The sequence below is a fragment of the Balaenoptera ricei genome, chromosome 19, assembly GCF_028023285.1.
Source record: "Balaenoptera ricei isolate mBalRic1 chromosome 19, mBalRic1.hap2, whole genome shotgun sequence".
Taxonomy (NCBI): domain Eukaryota; kingdom Metazoa; phylum Chordata; class Mammalia; order Artiodactyla; family Balaenopteridae; genus Balaenoptera; species Balaenoptera ricei.
The window spans coordinates 8,222,655-8,240,995 of NC_082657.1; the positions used below are offsets into that span (position 1 = coordinate 8,222,655).

Sequence of the window (18,341 nt, forward strand, 5' to 3'; positions counted from 1 at the left end):
CAAGAAATCAATCATTATTGTGTTAAGCAGCTGATAATTTGGAGTGTGTCTGTTACAATACATATCCTCACTATGCTGATAATTACACATCTTTTTTATACAAATCCAGGGTTTCATGGACTCTAGTGCTTGCCAAGTTCTAAACTAGGCTCTAAACTAGGAATCTCTGGAATATCGAATGTGATCATTGAAGAGACTTCATGGGATAACAGTGCATGAATATGGGAATGTTTCTTGAACCTAATCCAAGGGAGAAAAGTGCGTCAGGCAGAAAAAGACTCTAATACGGAGGATGTTTCACCATAGCTTGAGTGAACTATACATAATCGAGGTCTCTCTTTGTTCTGCCTCCACGCTTACCATACAATCTTTGAGTGGTTAATTTAGATTCCTAGATACATCGTGTGTAGCCTCACACCCACCAGAATGGATCTTATTTTTTTAAAAAACAGAAAATAACAAGTTGGCAAGGATGTGGAAAATTTGGAACCCTAATGCACTGCTGGTGGGAATGTAAAATGGTACAGCTGCTATGGAAAATAGTATGGTAGTTCCTCAAAAAAATTAAAAATAGAATTACCATATGACCCGGCAATTACACTTCTGAGTGTATACTCAAAAGAGTTGAAAGCAGGTTCTCAAAGAGATACTTGTAACACCTATGTTCATAACAGCATTGTTCACAATAGTCAAATGGTGGAAACAATCCAAGTGTCCTTCAATGAGTGAATGGATAAACAAAATGTGGTGTATATATCCATATACAAAGGAATATCAACCATCTTTAAAAGGAAAGGAAATTCTGACACATTCTACAACATGGATAAATCTTGTTGACATTATGCTGAGTGAAACAAGCCAATCACAAAATGACAAACACTGTCTGATTCCACTTGTATGAGGTACCTAGAGTAGTCAAATTTATAGAGTCAGAAAATATAATGGTAGTTGCCAAGGACAAGAGGGAGAGTGGAGTGGGAGTTGTATAATGGGTACAGAGCTTTAATTTTGCAAAATGAAGAGTGCTGGATATTGGTTGCACAACAATATGAATGTACTTAACACTACTGCACTGTACACTTAAAAATGGTTAAGATGGTATTTTTTATGTTCTACCACAATTTTGAAAAAATGAGTATAAAGGGAGTGTCCAAGTAGGGGGGTCTGAGGTTTCAGTCCATTGGAATTATAGAGTCCCCCCTTTTAAATTAAAATATTTGCATTCCCCCTACCATGTGCTGAGTCTATGAAAGATGCTTATGTCTGTTATTTTATTTAATCTTGAAAATAGCCCCATTAGGTAAATGCCATTATTCCTCTTTCAAGGTTGAGAACTGACTTCAGACAGGTTACATTGCATGACCAAGGTCACACAGAGAAAAAGTGGTAGATCCATGGTCCAAACCCCACATCTGTCTGAGATTTCTACTAAGGTATCTCCTCCCTACTTGGATCCAGTAATCTTTACTTTGGTCCATTCATTCTTTCCAGTTTCCAAACCCTCCCCATCATTTCCCAGAATACTCACCTCCACTTCTTTCACAGGAGTAGAGGAGGAAGGTCATGCATCCCAACAGGTAACTGGACCATCCATTCATCTTGGCTGGCTGCTTCTTTCTGGAATGAAGGAAGACAAAAATTTTACTCCCACGGGTTTCCTTCTTCTTCCACTAACTCCCAGGTTTGATGTCATGCATGCTATTTTCTTTCTATCCCCAGAGGGTAACAAAGCTTATTCTTACAGAAAAGACAAAATATAAATACTGTCATTACGGAGGGGAGGGTGTGATGGAAAGGAGAGACATAGCATGTGCTGAGCACTTACTATGTTCCAGGATAGATGCTCAACACACTTTATGTCACTTGGTTCTCATAAATCAAGTGACATATTTTTTGGGGTGGGGGGGGGCGTTCTCTTATTTTGTATTTTTAAAATTTATTTTATTGAAGGATTGTTGATTTACAATGTTGTGTTAATTTCTGCTGTACAGCAAAGTGACTCAGTTATACACATATATACATTCTTTTTTATATTCTTTTCCATTATGCTCTATCCCAGGATATTGAATATAGTTCCTTGTGCTATACAGTAGGACCTTGTTGTTTATCCATCCTATATATAATAGTTTGCATCTGCTAATCCCAGACTCCCAATCCATCCCTCCTCCATCCTCCTCCTTGGCAACCACAAGTCTGTTCTCTATGTCTGTGAGTCAAGTGACAGATATTTTTAATCCCCAGTTTACAGATGAGGAAACTGAGGTTCAAGAAGCCAAGTAATCTGCCTGACTTTGTTACACAGGGAGGAAATGGCAAGATTTTAACCAACATAAATGGCTCTGAAGGCTCTACTCATTATGGGAACCGTAACTATAGCCTTAAACCCTCCTCATGCATCACACCCATCTACTTGGCTGGATATTAAAGTACCTTAATAATCAGCATTTAGTATCCTCATCAATCATACTTTCTATTAGCTCTAGTTGCCTCTATGCCATTTCCTCAATGACACATAAATATGCCATTCTTAGCAGAAACAACAACGCAGGTCTTGGAATTGGTGTTCTGGGTTTGCTTTGAGGTTCAGCTACTATTACCATTTCTACGACTGGCTACCAGTTATTGAGTGCCTACTCACTGTATGTTCTAAGTTTTATATTCACACTCCAATTTACTCCCTCTAACAACCGGAGGAGCAGGCATGATCACCTCCATTTTGCAGAGGAAGGAAACTGGAATTTGGGAGGTTAAGTAACTTACCGAAAGACCACAGATGGTAAGTGACAGATAAGAGATTCAACTGCAGACCTGTCAGTGTTTTTCCTAATCTCTCAAATTATCAACCCAAGAGTAAAGCTTTGCTCTTCCCATCTCCTCCCTATGTCCTATTAGTCATCAAATCCAGTTGATTCTACTTTCTGAATAGCTCCTGAATCCATCCCTTTTTGTCTCTGCTGTGACTGACCAAAGTCAGGCTTTCACCATCTCTCCCCTAAACTGTTGTCCTGTTCCCCTCGCTGACATATTGGCCTCCAGTCTCTCCCCTGTCCAGTCTACAAGGCTGCTGATGGTGAATCCGAGTTCCCCTGATGAATTCATGATTAACCTCTCTATCCAAAACTTTATTCCCTTTCTTGTCCCGCCCCTGTTCCCCTCAGGAATGAGGAGTAACAAAGAAACGGGGAGATGGAAACTGAGCAATCCCCAGATGGGCTTTTCTCTGTAGCAGACTCCTTCATATTCCAAAAGCTCTCACTTAAAGAAATACTTCAGTCTCCTGAACGTCCCTTGAGTTTCAGAAAGTCTGGCTCAATGGTTAATGATTAGAGGAATGAGAACATTCAGAGACAAAGAACGGCAGTCGGGCAGGAGAACTGGTAACAATTTAAACAACAGATCAGCCACACAGCAGAGTCCCAAGACCTTAGTTCCTCCCTGCAGGACACAGATAAGGATGTCTGATGGAGATTCCTAAACTGTTTTTACGGAAAACAGACTCCCACCAGATGGGAACTGCTGACCACAAACACATAGACCCTAGACTGGTTGGAAACATCACCCCCTGTGACCTCACCATCAACCAATCAAAGAATTGTGCACAAGCTGATCACACACTCTGTGACCCTCTCCCCCCTCACACTGTCTTTAAAAACCCTTCCCTGAAAGCCATCGTGGAGTTCAGATCTTTTGAGCATTAGCTTCTCAGTCTCTTTGCTTCGTGCCCTGCAATAAACACTGTACTTTCCCTCACCACAACCTGGTGTCAGTAGATTGGCTTTGCTGCACGTTGTACGACTGGACCCAAGTTTGCTTCAGTAACAATTGGATCTCTCTTGATGCATGCTTTTATGCATTCACTCAAGAACAGATATTTATTGAGCACTTACAATGGGTGGGGTGCAGGGTTAGGTGATGAGTATACAGCAGTGTGTGAAACAGGCATGGTTCCTCCTTTCATGGGACTGACATTCAATGAAGGAGATGGACAAGAAATGAATAAACCAGAGACAAGCACATACAGTTGACCCTTGAACAGCATGGGTTTGAACGGCACAGGTCCACTTCTACGTGGATTTTTTTTCAATGGTAAATACTACATTATTATACCATTTGAGGTTGGTTGAATCTGAGGATGCAGAACCAGGAACCTCAGATATGGAGGAACCCTGGACATGGAGAAACTGAGGATATGGAGGGCTGACTGTAAATTATACTGGATTTTCAACTGCCTGCGCAGTCGGTGCCCCTAATCCCCACGTTATTCAAGGTTCAGCTGTAACTCTTACTTGTGATCATTGCTATGAAGGAGAACAGAGACTGTGATAAAGGCTAACTGGGGCAAAGTGACTTTTGATCGGGAGGTCAGAGGAGGCTCTTCTGAGAAAATGACATTTGAATGAAGACCCGGAAGAAGAGAAGGATGAGTAGGCGTGAGGGGAGCCAGGGTGTGTGTCCAGGGGTCATCTAGGCAGAGACAGCAGGGTGTGAAAAAGGCTTGAGATAGAAAAGAGTTACATGTGGTCAAGGAACAAGTCGAGCCGGAGTGCCTGAGTGGTGCTTGGTGAGGTGGATGGAGCCGGACCCTGCAAAGCCTTCCTTATGTTCTAACGGCAACTGGAAACCACTGGAGGGGTTAAAGTGTGGAGAAGTGGCATTGGTTAATTCAGAATTCTCCACCACATTTATCATAAGATCCACAGTCCATGCCAAGTCCTGCTCAAACTCTTTCCTTATCACTCTTCCCCTCCTTTGATCTGTTCCGGTTCCACTAGTCTTTTTACCATTTCTTGCACAAGCCAGCTGAGCTTGCTTATACCTCAGCTTGCTTATACCCCCATCTCTCCCCGTGGGGTGCTTCCTGCCCCGCCTCTCCCAACCAGAACAGACAATTGCATGGCTTGCTTCCTTGTGCCTTAAAGGGTTTTGTACAGACTTGAGGAGTTGATATGGGCGGCCATTCTGGAATATTAATGAGTCTACTTGGATCAAGTCGTGGATATGAATAGAAAATATGTTGGGGGTGGTTCAACGCAAGGATTGAACTGTAAAGTGAGTCTTAATATCCTTAATAGCTGAATGTCTGGAACATTCAGGTTAGGACCAAGTTACTCGTCAAGCACCTGCACATTCAAACGCTTTGGAGGACACTTTGTCCCAGGTCACGGGGTAGCTGGGGCTGGCATCCTGCCACGGTCACCATATTGTTGGCTGGTAGAAAACAGTGATGCTGGGGCTTTGGATTCAAACCAAAGTCAGATGTGGGTGCAGTTTTCCCAATCATCAAGTGAAGGAGAATAACACCCACCACAAGACCTTGTTATAAGTGCAATAGATGCTGGAAAGTACTTTGCAAATGGCGGAGGGTGTACAAGCTAGATAATAATTACCATTTATGGATATGGAGGAGAGACAAATTTTACCACTTCTTCTAAACTCTTTACCGTCTATAATTTTATGCTTATATCCCTGTCTCACCAAAAAAAAAAAACCCTAATATCTATACCTCCATTAATTTATTAACCTCAAGCTTTCATTTCTATCCCTCTTCCTAAGATTCAAATTTAATTAATAATTTTTTGCCTGTATACTAAGATCCCAAAAGGCAGAATTTTGGAACGCTTAAAAGTGCCTGAACTCGGTTAGAAAGCTTTGCCTCTTACAACCTTTACGGCGTTAAGAAATTTACTCAGTGCTCTGGGTACCAGTTCTTCATCTGTAAAATGAAGACAATGAAGGTAATTGCAGCTGCTTCAGAAAGTTAGGGTGAGGTAGTTAGTAGATGCTAATACCCAGATACCCATCACCACCAAAGAAATGTCCACGCCCTAATCCCCGGAACCTGTGAATATGTTATATTACACGGTAAGAGGGATTTTGATTGAGTTAAGGATCTTGAGATGGGGAAGTTACCCTGGATGATCTGGCTGGGCTCAAAGTAACCACAAGAGTCTTTATAAGAGGGGGGCAGGGGACTTCCCTGGTGGTCCAGTGGCTAAGACTCCGTGCTCCCAATGCAGGGGACCCAGGTTTGATCCCTGGTCAGGGAACTAGATCCCACATGCATGCCGCAACTAATGATCCTGCAGGCCACAACTAAGACCCGGCACAGCCAAATAAATAAATAAATAATTTTAAAAAATAAAGGGGAGGCAGGAGGGCCAGGAAATCAGCTGTAGCAATGGAAGCAGAGGTTCAAGTGACGCAAGGAAGGGGCCACGAGCCAAGGAACACAGGTGGTCTTGAGAAGCTGGGAAAAGGATTCTACCCTATAGGACCCCCAGAAAGCACACAGCTCTGCCAACACCTTGATTATAGCCCAGTGAGTCTTCGGACCTATAGAGCGTAAGAGAATAAATTTGTGTTGTTATCAGACAGTTAATTTTTTACAGCAGCCCCAGGAAACGAATATAGACACACATGGCTTAGAACACCAGCTGGCCCGTAAAATGTGCTTAATAAATATTCGTCATTATCATTTTCATCATCGTTGTCTCTACCTGAGTCAGCCAATCTGGACTATGTCCAGAAAAGATTGTTTCAAATCCGAGCCCGCCTCTCAAGCTGGCTGTGGGGCTCCAAGCAGGACATTTCACCCCTCAGAATTTCCATTTTCACAACTGTTGACTATATTCATTGTTGTGGCTTTGGCAAAGGACGGTCCAGATATGAATTCCAGCTCATCCAGGGGATCTCGTGCATGTTATGGAATGTCCTTGATTTTCAAGGTCCTCATCTATATATGCGAGTACTGAAATCTATCCCATAGGATTGTTTTAAGAATTAAATGAGACCATCTAAGCAGAATCCTTGGTACATGGTGGGTGCTCAATAAATAACAGTGGTCAGCATTTACTGAGCACTTGCTGTGTGCAAAGCATAACTTTGGATGCTTTGTTTAATTAGCATTTAATTATCACAAAACCGTATGAGGCAGGAACTAATATTAGCTTGTGTTACAGAAGATTAGGTGTGGAAAGGTAAGGTAACAGCCTATATAAAGGTAGACACATAACTCAAACCAGTAGCCTAAAGAGCCTATGCTCTTAATCATTATACCAAACTGGGCACACATTTCTACAGAGCCAAGTTTCCTTTTTTTTTTTTTGGAAAATAGTTTATTAATTCATTATAGGGACAGATACATGATCAGTGCCTTAGCTTAACACTAAAGAATATCATAGGGGGCTTCCCTGGTGGCGCAGTGGTTGAGAATCTGCCTGCCAATGCAGGGGACACGGGTTCGAGCCCTGGTCTGGGAAGATCCCACATGCCGCGGAGCAGCTGGGCCCGTGAGCCACAACTACTGAGCCTGCGCGTCTGGAGCCTGTGTTCCGCAACAAGAGAGGCCGCGGTAGTGAGAGGCCCGCGCACCGCGATGAAGAGTGGCCCCCGCTTGCTGCAACTAGAGGAAGCCCTCGCGCAGAAACGAAGACCCAACACAGCCAAAAATAAATAAATAAATAAAAATTAAAATGGAGATTTCTTTAAAAAAAAAAAAAAGAATATCATAGGGACTTCCCTGGTGGCGCAGTGGTTAAGAATCCGCCTGCCAATGCAGGGGACACGGGTTCGAGCCCCGGTCCGGGAAGATGCCACATGCCACGGAGCAACTAAGCCCGTGTGCCACAACTACTGAGCCCTTGAGCCACAACTACTGAAGCCCGCGTGCCTAGAGCCTGTGCTCCACAGCAAGAGAAGCCACTGCAATGAGCAACCCGTGCACCGCAACGAACAGGAGCCCCCCTGCTCGCCACAACTAGAGAAAGCCCACGCGCAGCAACAAAGACTCAACACAGCCAAAAGTAAATAAATAAATAAATAAATTAATTAATTAATAAAAAATAAAGTAGATAAACAACAAGGATTTACTGTATAGCGTAGGGAATTATATTCAGTATCTTGTAATACACTATAATGGAAAAAATAATATGTATATGTACAGATATATATTTGTATAATCAAATCACTTTGCTGTACACCTGAAACTAACTCAGTATTGTAAATCAGCTATACTTCAATTAAAAAAAAAAAGAATACAGTAGGGTGTGTTTCAGAATTCCCAATTAATCTTACTTTTCAGAGTTGTGAAATGTAAGTGACCAGAAATGGTGCATTGCTTATCCCCAGAACTGCACAGCCACCGGCAGCTCATTAGCTAGATCGCCAAGGGCCACCAGAGAACAGTGGCCCACACTGAAGGTTCACAGAGCTTACACGGAAATGCTTGTACGAGCAAAGCAAACCTGCTTCCCCAGGCAGCCTCTCTGGCATCCTCCAAGGGAGTCTTCGGCCCTGGCTTTCAAAGACTGGTAAGGTCCAAGACTTGGAAGAATCTCTGACTGCTCCTGGGATCCTTGTTGTCATGGAAACAACTGGAAATTCTTCCCCCTGACTCTTCTAATCCTTGTCTTATTGAATGCCAGTTTTTCATTAAGTACTTCTTTTTGTGTATGTCTTCCCTATGCAAGGGAGGTGGTTTGGCTTTGGGGCAGAGAGAGAGAGAGAGAGAAACAGAGAGAGAGAGGAAGGATGAAGAGGAGGAGGGAGAGGGGGAGAAGGGAGGTGAGAAGGAGAAGGGGTATTAGAAGCAGGATGGGGACAGAAGAAGGAGGAGACTGGGGCTGATGGAAAAACAGGAGAAGGAGGAACAAAGGAGGAGGAGAAAGGGGCTGTGGCTATAAAATCCTGAGGGTGAGCCGGTGGACCACTGTTCCCTGGACGGAGGAGCATGGAGCTGCCTGTGGGGCTTCTGTTGGTTTGGGTCTGCTGCCTCCACAGTGTGGCCGGTCTCCAACACGGAGGTGAGGAGCAATGTGACAGCGTCTGGGGTTGGATACTTAGAAACCTCTCCCGCCATATGTAATCAAATCAGAGATGCCCTGAAGGGTAAGGGCCATCCTTATCTCATGTACCCTCAGAAAGAAAAAGATACTCTTTGTATTTTTCAGGTATTTCCATTGAATAGACACGATCCACGGATAGTTTTTTTTTTTTTTTTTTTTGTAAATAAGATTCGACAAATAAAAATACAAGGACAGGAATATGAATGAGAAAATGTTGTTGACAGAAGTCATGTTACTTGATTACCAGGTGTCTTCTTTTATGCTAATATATGTTAAATGCCTTATGGAGAGGTTTTGAAAATGGAACTAATTTTCGGAAAACCTATTTAATTCTTATACCAAAATCATGTTGCCTTCAACAATTATAAAGTGAAATATAAGAGGGGATTTCATTACGGATTCATTTCTTACATGTCTTACACACAGTTGTGAAAACAATTTTTATGGGATGACAAAAAACTATGATCTTGTGTGAACTATTTTCAAATATTCTTCAGGCCATCTTTGCATGGAAAAATAAATCAAACACAGTATTGATTAAACTTTTTTTTTTAACAAAGGAAAAAATGCTCTTGGTGTAACTATGACCACTACTTTCTTATATCAGTTGGAATTTTTTACACTTGTTGAAAAATAACACTTTTGACTTGTACCTAGGTTTTTTTATGAGATGTCACTCTTATACATACATGAAAAAGAAAATATACATGAAAGAAGCTGGTGAAGAGGGTCCTAAAATTTCTCCACTTTTAGTGTCTGGCCTCCTGAATTATCAGGGTCACATTTTTCCATATAATATTATCCTTTTGCTGTGCAGAACCTTAGTGATGGCAGCATTTCTCAAAACAATGCATAAAAGAATTAAAACCCATTGGTCCTGGGCAGGTAAGCCAGTCTTTACAATTAGGTAGTGATGGTCTACTCTTGAGTCTTCAGAACTGTTGCTTATTCACTACCTCTCTCTCCTCTCATAACCCAGGGGTTAAGAGAGCCTGTTCTTCCCTCTGGGAGTTTCTTTTGAGCCACTGACGTGCACACTACAAGTTTTGATGCTGACTTTTTGAATGTGATCATATTCAGTGCAGGCAATAACCACCACGTCCCCATAGCAACCTGGTCTGCAGATAATAAGATGCCTGCAAATGTAAGGGGCATTCTGATTTCGGAGACTTTCGAACATGAAAAGCCACACATTTTAGAGCGTTTTAGAAGCGATGAGGTGGTAGGTTTCAGATCCTGTTAGGGGCACAGGAAGCAGAGATTAAATGGCGTATCTCCGGTCAATGAGTTCACAGGCTAAAGGGAAGAAAGACAAAGGAGTGTCAGTCCCAATAGCCTACACGCCTATCTGGAGGTTGGAGACGTGATTGACCTGGCAAGGCTTCACAGAGGGCTCGTTTGAGAGATCTTGTTCTAGGACTAGAAATTTGCCATGCACAAAATGTAATTTCTCCGCTATGACAGGCTGTTGGGAGTACTCAGGGATCCCATGACAGTGCGGTTCCCTGCAAGAAAGACTGTCCGGGCGGGCAGACCCTGACATGCAGTGTGAACCTAAAGTCCTAGGATTGTCCATCCGTTGCCCATTTCCATTTCAGGCTCCTGTGGGATTAGACCGCCCACTGGATAATAGTTAAACTTCAGCCAAGCTTTGTGCTAAGATGTGAATCTTGCATTGAGAGAGGCTTTATTAGTTTATGGGGGTGAGGGTGTTCCTGGGCACCCCCCGCCCTCCTTGCCTAACCTCCATCTCCCTTGCCCATCTCCCTCCAGGCAGGGTCCTGTTCTGGCTCCATCTGTAACCTCCCGCAAGGCTCTGAGCCTCAGATGCTCTGAGTTCCTACATCTGAAACAAGAGGAGAATGATTCTTGCCGCCTTCCCATCCCAGGATTGCTGGGTGGATTTTATCAGTCAGCACAAAGTTCCCGACAGGGTTGCCAACAGTATGTCATTACTATTACTAGCACTGTTTTGCATGTACTACTACAGGTGCTATTACAGCTATTAGAAAGGCAGAATACAGGGTTTAGTAGTAAATATTCACAGAGTGAGTTTGACTAGTTTAGATACTTCATATAAAGTGGAATCGTGCAGTATTAACCTCCTATGTCTGGTTTATATCACTTAGCATAATGCCCTCCAAGTCCATCTATGTCGTTGCCTATGACCAGATTCCCTTCCTTTAAGGCTGAATAATACTCCATTGTATGTTTATACCACATCTTCTTTAGCCATTCATCATTGATGGACATTTAGGATGTTTCCATGTCTTGGCTATTGTAAATAGTGCTGCTATGATCATTGGGGTGCAGATATCTCTTCAAGATCCTGGTTTCCATTCTTTCAGATAAATACCCAGAAGTGGGGTTGCTGGATCATATGGTAAACCTATTCTTAATGTTTTGAGCAACTTCCATACCTTCCTCCATAGCGGCTGCACCATTTTACGTTCCTACCATGAGCGCTGCATAATTCTTTGCTATTATGATTAGGTCAGGTTTCCTTTTAAAAATATTTAAAATCTTTGTGTCATGCAAACATTCCCACATACTCAAAAGAATTGTCTAATGCCCTCCCTTCTGTGAGTGGCAGAAAAAATTTCTAGCATTAAGCAGAGAGGGATGTTTGCGTGAGGCTCACATTATAATTTTATAGCACAGGTGATACTGTGATACAAGTATCTTGTGCACTGGCCTGAATATTACTAATGACAGACAATAGTGATGAAATGATGGTGATGATGACGACAATATTTCAGTATTTATAACATTGTTGGTAACAATAGCAGCTATAAGCCATTAAGTGCTTTCTTTGTTCCAGGCACTACTCTAAGTACTTTATATGCCTGATACATCTGTTCCTCATAACAATCCCCTGGGGTAGCTAAAACTATTGCCCTCATTTTATAGAAGAGAATCCGAGGCACAGAGGGTCTGGGTCATGTACCCAAAGTCACACAGCTTGCTAATGACAACTGGGATTTGAGCTAGAGTCTAAGAAACCATATTTTTTTAGCCACGTCTTTACACTGTCAATTTATATTTATGTGTCCTCCTACTGGAATCCTTCAGACTTGTAAGTGGCCCTCTTTGTGCCCTGTTTCCTGCTCCCAGGAGAAAAAATGTTTTCTGTGTTTTACAGCTTGCCTGTTCAAAATTTACAGGCAAATACACGTCCGTCGAGATCCTGCCTGTGTTCTCATCTTAGAGAAGAGCAGTTGTAGATCTGTGAACAATGGGCAATCCATTTATTATGAAATGCCCCAGCACTTTCTTTGAGATTTCTTGTAACTTCAATATTTGCTGGATAGCAAAGTCTCTTAAACTTGAATTCTGGACAAATTTTAAATGGATATAACTTCCCTATGGTTTGTGAAAATCTATTGCAAACTTGAATAAGTCTTCCATCTGATGGGGAGAAAATAATCGTGATTATTGTAAGAAGAGAAAGCCTTATCATTGCAATAAGATTGTTACCATATTCAAAGTGCTTGCTAAGTGCTGTCTGCTGGGCAGAGCCCTGACATATGTTTTGATTTAATCCTCACAACAAACCTATGAAACTGATGAAAAGACTCTTTTTTAACAGATGGTAAAACTAATTGTATCTCATTTTAAAAGCCAAGGACAAGTCAAGCAAATGTTTGCTTCAAATCATACTTTCCAGATAGTACTGAAAAGAAATAGAATAAAACAAAACAAAGCAGAAAATAAACGTGAGATGATAAAACACATTTTTCCTATTATTATATGGTTTATTTTGTAGGGAAGTGTGGAAAAAGTAAATCATTTACTTTTGTCTGCTGAATTTTTTTGTTTTAAAAATAACTTTAATTATTTCTTATTCATTAACAATATTTGGAAAATACAGTTAAAGCGAAAGGAAAAATTAGAAATCACCCACAATCACACTACTGAAAATAAACATTGAAATTTTTGAAGGCATCGCCTTCAAAATATTATTATTCTCTTAAAAATTTTTTTATTTTTTATAAAACAATTTTTTTTAATTGAAGTATAGTTGATTTACAATGTTGTGTTAGTTTCAGGTGTACAGCAGCGTGATTCAGTTATACATAAAAATATATTCTTTTTCAGATTCTTTTTCATTATAGGTTATTACAAAATATTGAGTATTGTTCCCTGTGCTATACAGTAGGTCCTTGTTGGTTCTCTGTTTTATATATAATAGAGTGTATATGTTAATCCTCCCAAAATTATTCTTCCTACTAGAATAGAATTTGGTAAAATATTTTGTTTTTATTTTATTTTAAAGGCTAAATCTAGTGAAATAAATATTTGTTTAAAATTGTTTCTTTCAGGTAAATATTCACCAACTATGGGTGAGTTGATAAGACTTTTTTTTAATTTGTAATAAAATATGAATACTATACTTCTTTTCCTGCTAAGAAATCATATTTTTCGTGAAACTACTATTTTATGTCATTGTATATAAGATAAAGTACCTTCCATGTTAAAAAAAATAGTTAAGGAAAAAGAAGAGAAAAATCATAATTTTACTACCTGTTAATAAAGATAGAATTTTTACTATCTGTTAATAAAGATAGTAATTTTAGTATCTGCTAATAAAAATAGTATCTGCTTTACTGTTAATATTTTTGAGTGATCAAATATTTCATTACATAGAACTTCATAATGTGATTTTATTCTTGCAAAAATAGTCTTATATAATATAATGAAATAGAAAATGCCTTTTGTCACCTAAAGACAAAGTACAAATGTTTCCATATCTATTTATGTGCTCATCTTTGTTGATGTTTCCATGATATTATAAAGTTATATTTTATTTTAAAATTCCTTTAGTTTGATATTTTTGGATTGTTTTCTTTTTTTTTTTTTTTTTGACTGTTATTAACTGTGCTGAAATGAACATCCTTAACCCTAATGTCATTCCAACTGAAACCAGGAAAGCACAGAGGTGTCTACTGTAAACAGTACTAATTTAACATTATTGGGAGGATATCACATATTTTTCTAACATATGTGATATTTCCAAAAGGACATAATCTGTAAGCCTACAGAACATAACAGGCAAAATTATTTTATGATTGTATACTTAAAACCCCTAGGAAAACTAGTAAAGATGACTAGTTTTAGAAAGAGAATCAGGTTATATGGCTGGATTTAAGATAGACATACAACAGTCAATGGTTTTTCTCTATACTGGTAAGGACCAACTAGACATTGATAGAAAAGACAATCATTCTGTTTTATATCAATGTCAAAAAATGCTTTGGGGTTACATCAGCAAGAAATATGCAGGACTTATATAAAGTAAATGATAAAATCATATTGAAGAACATAAAGCAATTTCTAAAAAAAATAGAAGCTCATGTCATGATCTTGGTTGGAAGACATGAGAATAGTGAAATAAACATCAGCTTCAAATTTTATTTTTCAGAAACTATAACTCACCTTCCAGAAGTCAAAGGTAGGTTGATCAGAAAACTTCTGCTAAAAAGCACATTTTCTTTTAATTTTGTAAAAATGGGGAAATCAATGGGATTTTTTTTCCTGGTAAAAAATCTTTTTTCCTCCTTTCATGAAATGTAATATAAGTACCTTGTAAACAAATAAAGAAAATCAAGAGGATTCCCTGGTGGCACAGTGGTTAAGAATCCGCCTGCCAATGCAGGAGACACGAGTTCGAGCCCTGGTCTGGGAAGATCCCACATGCCGCGGAGCAACTAAGCCCGTGCAACCACAACTACTGAGCCTGCGAGCCTGTGAGTCACAGCTACTGAGCCCGCACGCTGCAACTACTGAAGCCCGCATGCCTAGAGCCCGTGCTCCACGACAAGAGAAGACACCGCAATGAGAAGCCCACGCACCGCAGCGAAGAGTAGCCCCCGCTTGCTGCAATGAAGACCCAATGCAGCCAAAAATAAAAAAATAAAATAAAAAAGAAAAACAAGAAAGAGAAATCACTCTGAACGTTCCTGGGCACTTTATGTTTCTACTCTTTAATTTCGGCCAATCTAATAGAGAATACCTGATTTTAAAGTTCATACAGAACAACTCATATTTAAAAAAATGTCCAATAGTAATTAGGAATATTATGAACAAAAATAGTACTGGGGTGGAGAAATACCTGTATTATCAGATATTTAAACAAACCACAAATATAGTAATATAAATAGCATGGTATCTGCATAGAAAGTGTCCAGTAATAATAATAATAATGATAATGAAGAGGAGGAGGTGAAGAAAGTGCAGGAGAAAGAGAGGGGAGGGGCAGAGGAGAAGGAGAAATATTTTCTGTTGTTTGTTGGCTCCAGACCCTGTCCATTTTACCACCGTCTACCTCTCCAGTAATTTCAAGACCTTGATAGAAAATATAGAATGGATCCCAGGATATATTAGAATTTAATACATGGTTTCAAATGTGTGGATGTTTAAATGTACAGGTGGTTTATTTTACCATCAGTTTGTCTTATTGAATATCTACTGGGAAGAAAATAAAGTTGCACTCCCCTCTTGTATCATATACAAAAGTAAATTTCTGTCCAATCAAATACTAAATGTGAAAGAAACAAAACACATTTAATGTAAGAAGAAAGTGCAGAAAAATATAGATGTGCCCTAAGAACCAGGAGATCTTTTAAAGCAGGACAGGAATCACCTGTTAGAAAGGTCACCATTTTAAAAAGTGTATAAATGCTTCAAGCTGGTAAAAATTCAGGTAAAAGTGCTCATTGTTAGGAAGGACGAATTGCTATTATCCTTTGAGAAAGCAATATCCATCAATGTTAAAAATTCATATATGATTTAACCTAATAACCTTGCTTTGGGGTTTCTATCTGATAGAAAAAATGCTTTGATACATAAGAATTTACATACTGGGATGTTTGCTGAACTTTATTTACAGCAGGGAAAAAATCTGAATATGGGAAATTGAATAAATTGTGGTAAAATCCATATCACAGAGTAAGAATCAGCAATAGGAAAGAGAGCTACAAAAGTTAAAAGGATAAGTTTAAAAGGATTTCTATGATGTGTTAAGTTAGAGACTCAAGTTATGGCTATAAAGTATGATTCATTTTGGGAGGGAGCAAAAAATCTGTGTATGTGTGCCTGTGTGTCTCTGTGTGTGAATAATAATAATAATAATAAATAACATATATGTTGCATGGTTATATATATGTTTTATGGATGGAAATAGATGATTGAGAGAGAGAGAGAGAGAGAGATACCCACATGGGCATGGAGAAAAGTGTGGAAAGATACAAACCAGGCTATCACATTGTGTGTATGAGTGTGTATGATGGTGGAAGAGGGTGAAGAAAATAGATATGGCGGGATGTGGTGGTAATCATTTAATAGATAGATGCCCACATTTATGTTTCTAAGCTTAAGGAATATTTCTGGAACTGGGGCCAAATGCTAAGCAAAATTTCAAGACTGTTTATGCCATGGAAAAAAGTGGGACAGAAGTAGGAGTATAAAACAAACAAACAAACAAACCCTTTATTAGTAGAGATCCAGCAGCTCTGCTATTGTGTGACTCAATATTGTTCAATAGAACTAGGTCCTAGCTCAGTGCAACCCCTGGCCCTCTGCCCCTACACCCAACAGGAAGTACCTTTGTAGCATCTCAACTAACAGTCCCAGAGAGAGATGAAGAATTTTTGTTTTCTCTAGATGGCAAGTGTTTCTTTCCATTCCACTATAGAGATGGAATCTTCTATGACTGTGTCAAGTTCAATGCAAAACACAAGTGGTGCTCCTTGAATGAAACTTATGAAGGATATTGGAAGTATTGTTCTGAAGAAGGTGAGTGTCTTGCCTCTGAATAGAAGGTGGTCATTTTTGTCTTGGGCGCTGAGGGTCGGTGAGATCACAAGAGGGTTCTGAAAAGGGAATCTGCAGTCAATTAATTTGTGAAAATAAGGGATGCACAGTTCTCTGACAGTATGAAAATCACATTGCACCAAACGTATATTATGAGTGCTTCAACCATGTTACCTTGAAAAGAAATCTTTCAGCAGAACCTCAATACCTCACCAGTACTGCTTTCATATGCTTCTGGTGGAACAGAGCAGAGCAAATGGAGTGGGAAGTGTGTGTGTGTGTGTGTGTGTGTGTGTGTGTGGCAAAGGGGAGGTACAAAATAGAATTCTTATTCTGACTGCTTCTCTCTTCTCTGTAGACTTTGCAAAATGTGTGTTTCCCTTCTGGTACAGACACCTGATATACTGGGAATGTACCGATGATGGGGATTCATTTGGGAAAACATGGTGTTCACTGACCCAGAATTATAACAAGGACAAGATTTGGAAATATTGTGATTGACGGTGAGATTTATTGGGGGAGGGGATGAAGAGATTTAATCGTTCTCATGGGAAAGATTCTACAGTTTTTGTCGGGAAAGGAGGATGTAAGACCCTCATTAAAAGGGTTTGTTTTGTTTTTTTTCTGAGATATGAGTTGAAGGTCATCCAGCTGTAAATAAGTTGGGGTTTTGATTATGGACTATAGATTTTGATATGGAAAACTGTATTCCAGCCTCAGTACTTTTCTTGCTAACTGTGTAAAAGTAGACCCTTAAAAAAAAGTGTATGGATTTTGGGCAATAATGAGGTATCAGTGTAGGTTCATAGACGGTAACAAATGGGGGATTTTGATCATGGTGGAGGCTGAATATTATTCCATTATATATATCATTTTCTTTATTCATTTATTCATCGATGGAGACTTAGTTTCTGTATCTTGGCTATTGTGAAAAATGCTGCAATGAACTTGGGGGTACAGATATCTCTTCAGGATAGTGACTTTATTCCCTTTGAATATATACCCAGAAGTAGGATTGCTGGATCACATGGCAGTTCTATTTTTAGTTTTTTGAGGAACATCCATATTCTTTTCCACAATGTCTGTACCAATGGCTGAAGACCTGGATAGACATTTTTTCCAAAGAAGACGTACAAGTGGCCAACAAGTATATGAAAAGGTACTCAACATCACTAATCATCAGGGAAATTCAAATCAATACAACAATTAAGTATCTCCTCACACCTGTTAGGATGGCTATCATCAAAAAGTCAAAAGTTTAGTGTTGGCTAAGATGGGAAGGGGAACACTCACATGTTCTCCTCGAGGAATCCACTAGGGGTCAGGCTGGAGCCCATCACTGTTCAAGCTCCATGTAAAAGATAAAGTTCTACCTCACCGTTGGAGGAAAGCATGATCTTGTGAACTTAGTAGGCCCTGTCCAAAGAGGTCATGTAGCATCGTGGCTTAGAACACTCTGGAATCAGACAGCATGGGGTTTGAATCCCTACCCCACATTTTACCAGTGGTGACACTTCAGACAAATTAACTGATTTTGACCTTGGTTTCTCCATCCACAAATTGGGTTCATACTATTGTTTACCATATAGAGATTTTGTTTGGATCATATAATATAATGATAATTCTAAAATGATAATTTTATTATTATTAGTTGTAGTAATAGTTGTCCTAGCAGTAGCAATTATT

At 39.6% G+C, this 18,341-nt stretch overlaps 1 protein-coding gene across 1 annotated transcript; it reads left to right on the top strand.

Annotated features, from left to right (window-relative positions):
* The first annotated feature begins 14,201 nt into the window (after window positions 1-14,201).
* LOC132353953 (binder of sperm protein homolog 1-like) lies at window positions 14,202-17,156 on the top strand. The gene is made up of 3 exons (XM_059905456.1): window positions 14,202-14,295; window positions 16,506-16,637; window positions 17,014-17,156. The coding sequence occupies exons 1-3, from the start codon at window positions 14,202-14,204 to the stop codon at window positions 17,154-17,156; spliced, it is 369 nt and encodes a 122-aa protein (XP_059761439.1).
* The last annotated feature ends 1,185 nt before the right edge of the window (window positions 17,157-18,341 follow it).

Excerpts from the sequence above, each read along its gene's own strand:
- LOC132353953 (XM_059905456.1), top strand. The coding sequence starts at position 14,202 with ATGATCTTGGTTGGAAGACATGAGAATAGTGAAATAAACATCAGCTTC. Across the intron at positions 14,296-16,505 it reads TCACCTTCCAGAAGTCAAAG|ATGGCAAGTGTTTCTTTCCA; the intron begins GTAGGTTGATCA and ends TGTTTTCTCTAG. Across the intron at positions 16,638-17,013 it reads GAAGTATTGTTCTGAAGAAG|ACTTTGCAAAATGTGTGTTT; the intron begins GTGAGTGTCTTG and ends TCTTCTCTGTAG.